The sequence below is a fragment of the Gadus macrocephalus genome, chromosome 4, assembly GCF_031168955.1.
Source record: "Gadus macrocephalus chromosome 4, ASM3116895v1".
NCBI lineage: Eukaryota > Metazoa > Chordata > Actinopteri > Gadiformes > Gadidae > Gadus > Gadus macrocephalus.
In genome coordinates this window covers 6,467,886-6,482,885 of record NC_082385.1, presented here as the reverse complement: position 1 = coordinate 6,482,885, position 15,000 = coordinate 6,467,886, and the positions used below count along the sequence as shown (strand labels likewise).

The following is a 15,000-nucleotide window of genomic DNA, read 5'->3' as shown; positions in this document are numbered from 1 at the left end:
CCACTCTTCACCCCATCTGTTATTCTCTCTCTCCCTCTCTCTCCAGGGCCAGCCAGGTCTTCCTCGTTCCGTCCCACTCATCGTGCCCTATTGGCTCCTGCTCCCCTCCCCTACCCTTCCTGGGTGGGTGGGTGGAGGAACAGTCAGCCCGGAGAGATCTCTGCCTGTCATACAACGTTGGTGTCAGAGAACGCGTGCGTCAGAAAGCGCTGATTCACCATGGGGTGTGTGTGTGTGTGTGTGTGTGTGTGTGTGTGTGTGAGAGAGAGAGAGGGAGGTGTGTGTCTGTGTGCCTGAGAGAGGGAGGTGTATGTGTGTGTGTGTGTGTGTGTGTGTGTGTGTGTGTGTGTGTGTGTGTGTGAGAGTGAGAGTGAGAGTGAGAGAGAAAGAGGTGTGTGTGTGTGTGTGTGTGTGTGTGTGTGTGTGTGTGTGTGTGTGTGTGTGTGTGTGTGTGTGTGTGTGTGTGTGTGTGTGTGTGTGTGTGTGTGTGTGTGTGTGGCGAATGGGGGTTGTGATGAGCTGGAAATGTAGGCGCTGTCACAAAAAGTTCAGTTCAAGCTCCCTGGGTGATCCTGTGACTCTGCCTGGACCTCAGTAGCAGGTTCCTCCGCTGGACTACATGCCCACACGGACCTTCAGAGTAGCACACTCTGGGGCGAACGCAACGCAAGCCAAGTCTAGCAGGGGGAACCGGAAGATCCTGTGGTCGTTCGTTCGATCACATTACGTTACATGTGATTGGCTCGTACCAGAAGAGATCAGAATAGAATAGATTAGAATAGAATAAAGTCAAATATAAAAGTCTCACATTTATTAGACTAGTATAGCAGAAAATATTAGAATGTAATAGATTAGATAACATTGACCAGCCGCTGAGCGAAGGCAAATGGGAATGAATCACCATACCACTGCAAAGAGCCTTCCACAAACAAGTTTTAACCAACGATTTATTTCCTTTATCCCGCTTCTATCCCCTCTCTCAGACTAAAAGGGTGTGTCAGGGCCCCTCCGGGATTGAGTAGATATTGTAATATCAAACAAAGACAGCGGCAAGAGAGCGCAAGCACCTGAATGCTCAGCTGATCACAACGCCGTCTCCCGCTACATAACTTCCACCTCCGAACTCCCCCGTTGAACCCTGCTCAGCACACACGCCACTTAGCAAAACACATAATGGAGGAATGCTTTTCCACACGGCAGCTCATTAAGGCCGGGCTAGCACGGCGCAGCTATACACGCACCCCGTCTCGTGTTATTAATATGCAGGTTATGTACCGGTGGTTTTGCAAGGAAGGAATAATATGACATGAACGCATCCTTTTTAACTCTACTAAGACGCTTAAAAGATGCAGTGGTTTGTTAATGAGGCCCGGTTTAGTACCAAGCGTTTGGTTTGCTGTAGCCACTGGTGCTCACATTTGCATGGCTTAAAGTTTCATTAGCATTTTGTGTACAAGAAGTTATGCCAGTCCTGAGATTTTCGGGGCATCATAACTTTCTTGAAGGCAAACACATCATTAAATGTGGAGGTTGTCCATCTTATACGAGAAGGGTTGTACAAATTCACACAAATTAAATGATATGACGGTTTGGGGAGAGCTAAATAGTAGTGATGTAGTTGGTTGTCAGGTTCATGTGTCAATGTCTGTACACATCAGATAATAATTGATAACACAGTGGTGTACTATTAACATCAAACAGACACACACACAAATACTCACACCTGCATGTCCACGCACAGACAAAAAGCTCCCAAAAATATCTGAGCAGTGTGTGTGGGTGTGTGGGTCTATGTAGCACATGTGTAACTGTGTTTAGGTATGCGTGTGTGTGTGTGTGTGTGTGTGTGTGTGTGTGTGTGTGTGTGTGTGTGTGTGTATGTGTGTGTGTTTGTGTATTTAATTGTGAGTGTGTGGGTGTGAATGTGTGTTTATGTGATTGTATGAATGTTGGTGCGTGATTTTGTGATTGTGTGAAGGTGTGTGTGTGTGTGTGTGTGCGTGTGTGTGTGTTTGTGCGTGTGTGTGTGTGTGATGGTGTGTGTGTGTGTGTGTGTGTGTGTGTGTGTGTGTGTGTGTGTGCGAACGTGCTCATAGGTAGCGAAGCGTCGGCCCTGGAGGCTGACTTCGGCAGTGACCATGACTAAATCTGCACAACATCACCCTCTAAACAACCACAGCACAGAAGGTGACATCGCAGCTTAGCAAGGCAGGCGAATTCATAACCTACATATCAGCAGAAAACTGTCCCTGCTGTTCCTGATACTCAGGAGGACAGGAAGTTTGGTTTGGCTGAATAACTCGTAAAATAGTGAATTGTTTATTCGATACATTACATACATATCATATTTGTATGTTCTCTTTATGAATGTTTTTATTCAAATGTATATTTCCATAAAGATTTATTTTTTAATTGCCTTATCAATTAACATTTAACGTCAAAATAACCGGCAAAGAAAATTGACATTTCCAGGTGTATGCTTCTATTAATATTGCCATTTCATTGTAATAAATCCCATCGCCGGAAACAATTTGACCAATACTATGGGTTTCAGAATGATTATGAATGTGTTCCACTCGTTCCCTCCGCTCGCCCGCTCTCATCGTGTTTCCATTGATCTGCGTCTCTTTGTCTGATCGCTGTGGAGAACTGAAAGGCGCCGTCTCCTCTCGTTATTTCCTGTCTCACCCTGCCCCATTGTCTCTCTGTCTCCGCCGCTTTATTTACCGTCTGCCTCGCCCCCTCACTGTCCCCTTTCGAGGTACGTGGGTTTTATTTTCATTCCGAGAGTTTCCTTCGTTATTATACCCGCCGTTTTTTATTCATTCTCGCCGTGGACTGTGCAATCCTCAATTTTTAATTGGTTATTCAATTTGAATCTCAAAAGAGGTAACCTGTGTGTGTGTGTCTGTGTCATTGTGTATGCATGTGTGTGTGTGTGTGTGCGTGTATGTGTGTGGATAAGTGGGTACAATGTGTGATTGTGTGCATGCGTATATATGTCTATGTGTGTGTGTGTGTCTGAATGTTTCTATGTGAGCGCCTGTGTCGGTGTGTATGCGTGTGTGTGCGTGTGTGTGTGTGTGTGTGTAAGATGTGTGACTCTGCCTGCTTGCATGCATTTCCTCTATTTCTTTGCACGTGTGTGCGGGCTATTTTCTGACTCTGTGACCCCTGCAAACACTCGCCACCTCCCGGCTACTTCCACCGGGCGACCACACCGGGACTCATTAGCTGTCAAGTCTGAACATTCCACCCAATCAGATTCCTCCCGAGTCTGTGATCCGGACCACATCCCATGGCGCGCAGGCCTGCTCCGTGATCCCATTTATCGCGGCGCGATGGCAACAATGTGGCCCCCGATGTGGACAGACTGCTCGCATCATTAAAACCGCCCGTATCCCGAACCCTCTAACCCATGGCCACAGCGAGGCACCCCTCCCCTTCCCCTTCCTCCCGGACCCACTGCCTACACCGCCGTCGCTGCTGTCGTAGCATGAAGGACTTAAAGCTGCTGTAGGTAAGGTTTCAAAGGGGTAAAGAGAAAAAGCAGAACAGAGACAGTGTCTTCCGACGACCAAAACAACGTACAGACCCCTCAAGGCTCCCTCCCTCCCTCCCTACTTTTCACCGCCATTGAGAAGCGTTGCAATTCACGCACATGTGATTGACAGGCGAGATGGATCTCCCGAATCAGTCAGGGGACGGGTGCTGTGATCCGAATTAAGGGTCAGGAAAAAGCCGGGAGCGGTCTTAAATCGAGCGGTCTCATACAGTCGTCATTTGCTCAAATCACATACAGTATTTCTATTTTACTCACTTGCAAATGAGAGATTGCTGGGCCATTTCTTACAAATCACACTAAAATAATAGCTTCACCTTTGAATTGATATTTAGCAGCTAGCAGCTAGTGTGCGTGTGTGCGTGTGTGTGTGTGTGTGTGTGTATCCTACCTGTAGATGATACAGGCACAGTCCCTGCAGGTACCACAGTTCTCTATATCCTGTCCAGTCCTGTAGGAGTGCCTCCTGTTGGGGGGAAACCCATAATGAGCCACAGGGAAAAAAAAACGGAAAAGTCCAAAAGAAAAAAGTAAAAGCATGTTAATACATTCCAATGATCAGTGGTGGAGAATAACCTTGGATATTTTTTATGTTTCTACCTCTTCTATCGCAATTTAGTAATTTGGTCATAATCTCGCTCAAAAATGCCTAAGGCTGCTAGACCCAGAATAACCATAACCTCATGAATCATGCTGAATGTAATGTAACACATCATACAAAATAAATGTTAGAAAAAAAGGATCAAATACATACACCGTTGTTGTCTGGTATGCACAACCCTGTGTGTGTGTGTGTGTGTGTGTGTGTGTGTGTGTGTGTGTGTGTGTGTGCGCACACATATGCATGTGTCTGTGTGTAAGCATATTGTGTGTGTGTGTGTGTGTGTGTGTGCACGCATATGCATGTGTCTGTGTGTAAGCATATTGTGTGTGTGTGTGTGTGTGTGTGTGTGTGTGTGTGTGTGTGTGTGTGTGTGTGTGTGTGTGTGTGTGTGTGTGTGTGTGTGTGTGTGTGTGTGTGTGTGTGTGTGCATGTTTGTGACGTGTGCATGTGCGTGCTGGACAATTTCTCCTTAAGACCTAGATATGGTTTACTTTATAATGAAACGTATCTTTTATTTATGGTATTGCAGTTTTCTCAGGATGCTGTTTAAGGCGCATGGCATGTAAATGTGTCCGTCCTCGCTCTTTAAAAACTAGCCAACCATCTAATGATGCTTTAAGGAATAAATATGAATAACTTCCATTGGAGAGGAGAGCGGACTGTTACGTAAAAAAAACATGACTCACATGTCCTGATACCTCATGCATAAAGTACCGCTCGATGGGGAAGAGTCAGGTCTATATTGTGTTTCTTCTCAGGAGTCTGACTTGAGATCGATATCTGAAGTGTGATGGCAAACGCGCTAAAATCGGGGTGAACGGTAGCCTGGCTCCGCCCGCCTAAGTACTTCCGCTCAATTTGAATTTCCCTTCAGTACTAGGTCTGGACCTGCTGTATGTAATTTGGTTTTCTGGCGCCGCCTCAGCGGCGCCCAATCAGCGAACAGAGGGCGTGTCTGAGAACAATGACGATAAAGTCGTGCGCCAGTTTGAGTTGTTGTTGTAGGTCGGTAGTTGATTTACAATGTGCAATTTTTCCCTGATAAATTAAATTCAACAAACAAAACCTGCAGCTGTCGTTGATGGACATTTTCGTGCAGACGCGCAAGGTGTTTGGTTTGTGTACAACCTGCGCGTGATTCCCGGCGCATGACATACGTCACAACCAAACGTTAGCGATTGGTTATGGCAGATCCAGAGTGGCACTGGGCAGATCCAATCATTTTAAACTTCAACAGACACCCGCCTTCAAGTGAGTTAACGTTTGTCAATTGATTAGGTCCAGACTCTGTACAAATGAAATGAAATGAAGTGAAGTACGAGAGTCTGGTAGAACCAGGCTAGGTGAACGGGGCATTTCACTTTCTTTCGCTTCATATTATTTTCGACCAATCACAGTTGCATGAGGCGGGGATCTGTTAGAGTGTAGTCGGCGAAACGCAGCAAGCAGCAGTAAACTGGGAACAGTGTGTCAAGTGTCAAGGTTTCACTCAACAACCGCTATACCGGCCGCTGTAGAAATACACTTATTAAAATCCCATTCTGAAAGCTTCATCCACTCGCGCAAATTAGTCTTCTTCTGGTGGTCCTTGAATGAATACTTATACTTGGCTCCATTAGGGAATACTTATAGGTAGGCCTGCTACCGAATACCGTGACCTAGCTCACCTACCGAATACTGTGACTCATGCCCATTACTGAATACTTATACTGTGGTCCATGACTGAATACTTATACTTCGGTCCATTACTGAAATCTGTGACGAAGGTCCATTACTTAATACTTACTTCCATTACTTAATACTAATGCATAGATCCATTACTGAGTACTAATACGGAGATCCATGGCTGAATACTTAAACTTAGATCTATTACGGTAGTACGAAAACTTTGGCCCATTACTTAATAGTTATATTGGGGAGCAAGACAAGAACATCTTTCTGTATGACCAGAGGTGGCGCTACAGTATGAAGTAGAAGGCTGGATATTAAAACATGGGCTTTAGCGCCTGCAGTGTGATTAGGGTTATATTGCTCGAGACATCTGTCAAGGATTTTTTACGAGATACATAGACACCCATCTCTCCCTCTATCTCCTCGCCTCAACGTTTTTCTCCTCTCCCTTACATCATGTGTGCTATTTTGGTGGCAGATAAGGCAAGGAATATTCACTAATCGGTTTACAATTTAGGGAGGGGGGGGGGGAGTAGATTAATTAAACCGCTGATGAGAAATGTATAAAGGTTTTCATTTTATTTTATGAGGGACACGGTAACACGGGCTAAAACTTGATTGCTATATGTGACGTTGGAGAGTTGCACGCATGAGGAAAGAGTTGCGACATAGAATGAAACTCAAGCATCCCTTGAGAAGCCTCCGTGCGTCAAACCCGAGAGAGTTCAGATGTAAAGAAACCGAAAGAGACTTTCACCAGTGACGGCATTACACACCTGTCTCCTCGCCTATCGTGTTTAATCACATACCCCCGCCTTTGGTCTATTTTATTTAGGCTCCTTTTTTTATTACCGTGTGTTTATGCCGTCTCTTTTCCGCCTGTCTCGTTTCTTATGAATTTCCCCTGTTGCGTTATATCCACACGGCAGCGGGGCCAAGGTGTTAACTGACTCACACAATACACGGGGAACACAGGCTATAAATAGAGCGTCTGCCTCCTGGAGAACCAGGAGCATAATAACCTGTAATATTCCCCACACCTGAAGTGGAAAGGTTATTACTGTTGGAACGCGCCCGTCTCTTCTTCTTCTTGGGGGGGGGGGGGGAGTGTAATACTGCCCCCGAAACACCAAACCGTTGTATACCCTATTCCACGACAGAGTTGACCATCTTCTTGAACAAAGCTGCCATCATTCTGTTTTCTGACATTCGTATGGGTTTTTCTTTTCTTTCTTTTTTCTGCTGTCTTTTTTGGCTACTGGGCAGAGGAGTGGAAAGAAAAAAAGTATGCGAGAAAAGAAGCCTCTCCAAATTGAATCCGCAGGCTACGAGAGAGCATACTGACACTGAGGTTGAGGTCTGGCTGTCGGAGACACACAGTACGCCTGCCATGTTGAAGTCCCCGCTTTGTTTTGGTTTTGTTTTTCGTCGTTTCCATTTTTTTCTAAGAACATCTGTTTCATTCACTATCTTGCTCCAAAGTGATTTTAGGCGGATTTGCATATCAAGCTTTCCAATAACAGAAAGAGCCACTTCATTTTACGCGAGCACTAATACAACCAAACGACTGTTGGCACGAGACAGGGAACAAACCGTTTTTTAAAAAGGAATCTCTGTGGTTAAAAAACGATTTCCTTATCCTCATCCATTTTTAATAACCTTCTTCAAGGTTATTGAGAATTGTGCTGATACACGGCCCTGTTCCTATTCATATTCATATCGGAGCCGATCTTTCAACCGTGTGAATTATAATTTTTATTCATGATAAATATTTTTTCTGAAAATATTTTTTCTTTTGACAGAAGTGCTCGTACAAACTCACCCGTCTCTCTCTGCCTCTTTCTTCTCAAGGTCCTGAATGACATCCAGCAGGACCTTGATGGTGTTCTGGCTGGTCTCTAACACCCCCTCCAGACTCTGGAGCTGGGTCTGCAAGGCCCGGATGTCATGCAGGGGTCCGTTAGGCCCCAGGAGCTTCTCCGCCACCCTGGACGGGTCCAGTTTGCACCTGGCTCCGGACACCAGCCCCCCCAGAATCTCTTGGACCTGCCTTAAAGTCTCGGCCTGGGTAGCAGTTAGGGGTCCTGCTGTCGGCTGACCCCCGGAGACGGAGCCAGAGTCCTGCTGGCTCGGAGGGAGGGCTTGCTGGCTACTGGAGGCGATGGACCTCGTGTTGGCTCCTGAGCAGAGCATCTTGTGTAACGCCCCCAGCTGAGCTTGGGCTGAGCTGAGACAGCTGGGCCTAGAACAGGCCTTGGCAGGCAAAGTGTAGGACTGCTTCCCTTCTTTAATTACAGAAACTGGAGGGGTTGCAGCTCTGTGCCTCAGAGAGCTGGCTCTCCTACACAGACTTTGGGGTGACTTTGTTTCTGTCAAATCTTGCCTGTTCTCCTTCTCGCTTTCTTTTTCTTTGCAGCTCGTCCCGGGTGTGTTGGGTCTGGTTCCAGAGCCTGGAGTGGTGCTGTCCTCTTTGCGTGGGGTGTAGGGTGGAGGTGGGGGTGGGGGTGGCGGCGGGAGTCGAACAGCCTTCTTGTCCTGAGATGGGGGCGTGTACGGCGGTGCAGCCCGAAAAGTGGAAGAATATAAGGGAGCGGCCTTGCTTGGAGTGGCACAGGACTGCACGCTATGGAGGGTGGATGCGTACGTCTGAATGAGTAAGGGTGGAGATGTGCATGACTTAAGCTTTGGAACCGGGGAAGAATAAGGTGGGATTCCTGGGTGTGCAGCAGAGATGGTTTGGCCACTTTGACATGGGATTTTACAGTGGGATACTGTCTGTATCACAGTGGCATAAGGGGGCAACGTGGAGCTCGAGTGGAGGCCAGTGAGCCCGGTCGGGTGTGTGGTGGTGTAGTATGATATTGAAGTGCACGACAAAGAAGTTTGGGTGACAAACGTACAAGGGGATGGATGTGGTTGTGGTGTGTTGTTTGATGGTTGATTAGGTAGAGGTGTAGCTGGGATTTTTGCATTTGGGCCAGTAGGGGAAGCAATGATGGGTCCATTCGGAATGATAGGAGGGGCTGCGCCTGGGGTAATGGTGGAGCAAGAGATGGATGCGGATGGCCTAATGGTCGAGAAAGAAGCCTTAGCAATCTCCTCAAGACATGTTATAGGGGAAGGACTGAAGCTGACAGCTGCTGCCTTGGCAGGATCTAGCGGCGACACCACAGTATAATAAGGGACCGATTTTGGGTCTAGTATAAGGGCCGTAGTGGGGCAAGGCATGCCAGGGGGTGGAGCTGAGGGAGTGGGACCCGAAGTGGAGCACACCGGCCTGGCTGATGGAGGGAAAGGGGAGAGGGCGCAAGATTGGGGCGTCGGTGTGGTTGCGATTGTAGACGGAGGGGTAGGAAGATAAGGCACAGTATTGATTTTGGTGCCTTCATGACACTGCACTGGGGGTAGAGAAGTACTGGGCATAGACAAGTTCTCAGGTTGAATGACTGCTGAGCTTGGATTCATTGTTACATCTAGTGACGAGACAAGGTTGTTAATTGGGGCCTTTTTGCTGCAGGGTTGACTAGTTGAAGGATAAGGGAAGGGTGTCTCAGTTTGTTCTGGGGTGTTGCATTGTTTATGGTTTGATGGCAACGGATGATGGTTTTCTACTTGACTTTTTGCTGTGTAGGTTGTTTGTTCTAAAGGTAGAGATGGGCATGAACTCTTTGATAGACTTTGGGTGGTGCATGGTTTTTCATTATGAAACGATTGGACTACACTCTTTGTTGGACTTTCGGTGGTGCATTGTTTTTCATTAAGAAATGATGGGACTACACTCTTTGTTGGACTTTGGGAGGTGAAGGGTTTTTCATTAAGAAATGATGGGACTATACTCTTAATTGGACTTTGGGTGGGGCAGGGTTTTACATCAAGAAACAATGGGACTACACTCTTTATTGGACTTGAGGTGGGGCAGGGTTTTACATCTAGAAACGATGGGACTACACTCTTTATTGGACTTTGAGTGGGGCAGGGTTTTACATCTAGAAACGATGGGACTACACTCTTTGTTGGACTTTGAGTGGGACTGTGTTTTTGATTGAGGGATGGAAATTGACATGGGCTATCGGTTTGGACCTGAGTGGTACAATGTGTAGGATTTCGAACTGGGCATTGACCTGATTTTTTGTTTGGGATTTGGGTGGTACAGGGTTTTCCATCAGGGATTGATGATGAGAATACACTCTTTGTTGTGTATGCTGCGTTATGTTTTTGTTCTGGAGCTGGAGATGGACAAGGGCCGTCAGTTTGGACTTGGGTGTTACAGTGTTTAGGTTCTCGCGTTGGATATGGGCATGACCTTTTCACTGGACTTTGGATGGTGCCGTCTTTCTGTTCTGGAGGTAGAGATGGACATGAACCTTTTGTTGGACTTTGGGTGGAGCTGTGTTTTTCTACAGGAAATGGAGATGAGCATAAAATCGGTTTCTTTACTGGACTTTGGGCGGAGCGTTGTTTTTCTACAGCAAATGGAGATGGGCATACAATCGGTCTCTTTGTTGGACTTTGGGCAATGCAGTGTTTTTGCTCTGGAGGTGGAGGAGAATGACAAGGGCTCCTAGTCTGGACCTCAGTGGTGCAGACTTCAGCTTTTGTGGGTGACCGTAAAGGAGTGGGACTGTCAGTTTGTGTCGGGGTGGTGCAGAAGGACACCTCTTTCCCTGGGTCACTTATGGCCCTGTTTAGCCGCTTCCTCCTCCGAACCAGAGACGGGGTAGTGCTCCCTGGGCGCCTGGAGCCCTCTCGACAGGTCACAGATGAGCAATAGCAGGGTTCCGCGTGGCGGAGGGTTTGCGGAGGGCAACCATGTCTAGAGTTTCTCAACAAAGCAACAGATGCTTCACCGTCTGACCTCTGGGTCTTGACCTCCCGCACGGCCACTGTCTGCTGCTGCGTCTCAGGAGAAACAAAGTCCTTCCTGGATCGTGCAGCCGATCCATGGTTGTTGCCCAGATACTCATCCTGGGAGTCCTGCTCGTCATCCCCATCCACACCCACCGAATCCCTCAGGCTGTAGCTGTGTGTGCGGTTCGAGGAGTGCGACTGGGGCTTCTTTAGGCATGGGGAAGTCTGTATGGCTGTGCTGGTGCTCGTGGTGGACTTTCGCGTCATTGGCAAAGTTAAAGAATTGGCCTGAGGTGGGATCCAGCAGCGACGCGTGGGTCCTGGAGTTAATGGGTGAGGTGGGGCCCTCGCTAAGAAGGCAGCCACTACTTCTATGGTATCTGCCATATCCCCTCGCACTGCCCCCACAACCGAGGTCCTCCCGGGCAGAGCCGCACAACCCGGCCCGTCCCGGTCCGCCCACCCCCGATGGACCCTGCTACTGCTGCTCTGCTTGCGGGTGGGATGAGGGCTGCCATAATCTGTGAGCCCCCTTTGTTGGCTTTTGAAGTCCGCCGTAACCCCCCTCTGCTGGCTCTTGGTCTCCGCCGTACAGCCCCTCGACTGGCTCTTGGACTCCGTCGTACAGCCTCTCGACTGGCTCTTGGACTCCGTCGTACAGCCCCTCGACTGGCTCTTGGACTCGGCCGTGCCACCATTGCCACTGCTGCTACTGCTGCCATCCTCCAGGTCCTTGAAGCGGACCTGGTGGGTGCGATTGCGGCGTCTCTTCAGCCGGCTCTCGATGTCCGGGGAGTCTCGGTTTAGCAGCACAGAGCGCACAGTCATAGTGCCGGGCAGCTTGTCCAAGGCCAAGGTGCTCTTGCTGTTTGTGTGGCCTGTGATCAATTGGTTAGGCTCTTTGCTCACCATGTCTTCTGTTTGTCACTAACCCCCGACATCCACAGGCCCCGGCAAGCACTTTGATATGACAAAAGTCTTTCTGTGTTACTGTGTAGTAAATGAGATACGCTCCCTGCTTTATTGGATATTTATTACGACCACAAGAGACATTTAGATGTCATTTGGCGAAATCCCCGTTCCATCACACAATAGATGGGGGGTGCGGTGACTATTCGTTTGATTGCGTTCAGTAGTCTTATTTCACGTTGATAGCGTCGATTGGTAGCCTTGTTGTACACAGTTTGGAATAATCACAGCTTTAGAGTATATTGTATTTATAAGTATTGCAAATAAAGCATAACAGGTATGGAACTCGGTGAAGGATGCTTAACCGAGGAAAAAGTAAAAAAGCTTGTCTCCTTCCGAATAAGTAGAACACTCAAGCAGAAAGCTTTGGTCACAACATTCAATCGACAACGTAGATAAAACCTAAGAAGACGAAGAAGAAGAACAAGAAGAAGAATCTAAGAAATGTCTTGCACCTGCCCTTGCGTGTGAGTCTGGTTAACTGCACACTTCAGTTCTTTTGTGCGCTCGTTCCGTATAGTGTCCAAAGAAATGAAGTCTTGATAGGGCTGATGATGGAACCAGCAACCGGGCAGAGCTGGGATGAATGCAGGCCGTCCATCCATCCCAACTCCATTAACAACGGACCTCGCTCTCTCTCGACTTGTCCCTCTCCCCCTCTCTCGAATCCCCGCCAACACTCCCTCTGCTCCTCAGGAGATCAGAGGGTATGAAACCGGCCAATGTGCTTCCCAATCTCGCTCTATCGCCGTCCGCATTTTTTTTTCATCACTCTTCTTTTGCTTCAGCGGATGTCCTCCGTTGGAGTTTGGTTTTGATTCTCTCGCTCTCTTTCTCTCTCCCTTTCTCCTCCAGGACTTGGCTAAGAGACGCATCCTTTCATGGCTAGGGATGATCGAGGTGTGCTGTAAATAGAGGAGAGAGACAGAATGTTAGAGTGGCAGAAAGGAGTGAGGGACTTTAGTGAGTTTCTATTTATGTTATCGCATTTCCAATGATAGATAATGTATGCCGAATCGCCCTCATGAAAAAATAGGAATATAATAAGGTAATTGAGCAGTTCAATAAAAATAAGTTAGAGACCAGAAGGACGAAGGAAGAAAAAAATATAGAAGTCAAGAATTGTGTAACTGACCTGATTAAATGGCTAAATGATGAGGTACTTATTTAGCAAAAACCGAATCCAAAATACTCCCAAGGAAGAACACCATTTAATATTTCTTTTTGCGTAAAATGTTGTGGGCGTTGGCTTTGTTGATATCTCTTCATGTAAAAATACATGCATAAGAGTAAAGTATTAACAAAATAATAGAAATTCTAAAAATATATACAAACAAGAGTAGTAATGAGTCCTACAATAGAATCTTGTTGCAATCAAATACTAATATTCAAGCATTTATTATTCTGCTTGCACTTCCCTCGTAACTTCCTGTTGAACAGTTTGTGACCTTCTCATTGGTCCTTGATGATGTGCCCTTGTGACACGCTTCCTGATTCATGAGGCCAGTGTGTGACAGGCCGTCCGCCACGCTGTGCTTCGCAGTGTGTTCTCGTCACTGTGATTCTGCAGTCGGACCCTGATGGTTCGCAGCCACCGCTCTCGCTCTCTCATATTCTGCCTTCCTCTCTCTACCTTGGAGCACTCTCTCTCTCTCTCTGCCCCTCTCCTTAGCTCTCTCTCTCTCTCTTTAACTCTAGCATTCTGTCCCTCTCTCTACCTTGCATGCTCTCTCTACCTCTCTCTCTCTCTCTCTCTCTTTAACTCTAGCATTCTGTCTCCATCTCTCTACCTTGGAGCTCTCTCTACCTCTCTCTCTAGCATTCTGTCTCTATCTCTCTACCTTGGAGCTCTCTCTACCTCTCTCTCTAGCATTCGGTCTCTATCTCTCTACCTTGGAGCTCTCTCTACCTCTCTCTCTAGCATTCTGTCTCTATCTCTCTACCTTGGAGCTCTCTCTACCTCTCTCTCTAGCATTCGGTCTCTATCTCTCTACCTTGGAGCTCTCTCTACCTCTCTCTCTAGCATTCTGTCTCTATCTCTCTACCTTGCATGCTCTCTCTATCGCTTTTTCTCTCAGTAACTCTCACCTCTCTCTCTCTCTCTCTCGGGTTCTCCCTCTCTACCTTTCTGAGTCTCCTCAAGTCTACCTCTTTAGTTTTCATTTTTATCGTTGTCTAATTGCATGTGTTTCCACATCTGTGTGCATGTGTTCTGTAGCAGGGTGGATGTAATGTGAATAAAGATAAAATAAACAAATCTATCTACCCACTCTCGCGCACATCTATCTCTCTCATCACTCTTACACACACACACACACACCTCTACCCACTCTCTCAATCACACACACACACACAAGAATGCACTTACACTCTCTGTCCACCCCCTACCTCTCTTTATCTTACACACACACACAAACGCAAACTCAAGAACGCACTGACACACTCCTCCCTCCACCCCTACCTCGCCTTCTCTCACATACACACACACAAAGCTGTAGTGCTGTGTGTGTGTGTGTTGTTTGCCTTTAAACAATCTATGGATCTCCATGGCCTTGTTATCTCCCGCTCATGGCTTCTGACAGACAGACCTCATCTGTTCTGCTCTCTCTCTCTCTCTCTCTCTCTCTCTCTCTCTCTCTCTCGTCTCTCTCTCTCTCTCTCTCTCTCTCTCTCTCTCTCTCTCTCTCTCTCTCTCTCTCTCTCTCTCTCTCTCTCTCTCTCTCGTCTTTAGTGGTTAGGTTCGAGAGGAAAGGGGGGGGTAATTAGAAACTCCTCCACAGCTCCCAGGTTATTTAGGGAGATCGCGAGAGAGCGGGAGAGAGAGACAGGGGGGGGCAGGAGAGAGATACCCGAGGGGCTGCCACTTTTTATTTATGTCCTGTTTTTTCCCTCTCCATCCCTCTTCCTCTTTTTCTCTCTCTCTCGGCAATAGGCTAAGCAATTAATTTTAGAAGCATTTTTTTTTGTCCTATTTGTTGAAGTTCTCTTTACATCTCGACAGCAATCAATAAATCAAATGCTGTGACCAAAAAAATAAAGAATAAAACTGGTTACTGAGGCTGTCCCAGCCCTGCAATAAGCCCAGCTAATCATCTCATTCGGGCCGGATGAAATTATCGCATTACCTGTCTGCCTAGCTACCTAGCTACCTACCTGGCTGCACTCTGGCCTTTGGCTCTTTGCACATGACCCGAGTCTTCCACCAGGCTAGGCACACCGATTGCTAACGCTAGCGAGCTAGTCATGTGTTCTGGTGGAGTGGCTTTGGACGGAGGCCCGAAGGCCGGGATGGGATTTTTTCGGTTGGATACTTTCGAAATCTAGCTTACCCTGGCTGGTTTCTCCA

At 47.3% G+C, this 15,000-nt stretch overlaps 1 protein-coding gene across 1 annotated transcript in view; it reads right to left on the bottom strand.

The window, feature by feature from the left end:
• Positions 1–12,813, bottom strand: part of LOC132455776 (mucin-2) — a 25,462-nt gene extending 12,649 nt beyond the window's left edge. The window contains exons 1-2 of the mRNA XM_060049737.1: positions 7,660–12,813; positions 3,954–4,028 (exon numbers count right to left, since the gene is read on the bottom strand). Of these exons, the coding sequence (XP_059905720.1) occupies positions 3,954–4,028; positions 7,660–11,597 (4,013 nt within the window). The 5' untranslated portion in view covers positions 11,598–12,813. The remainder of the gene's footprint in view (positions 1–3,953; positions 4,029–7,659) is intronic.
• Positions 12,814–15,000: the final 2,187 nt, after the last annotated feature.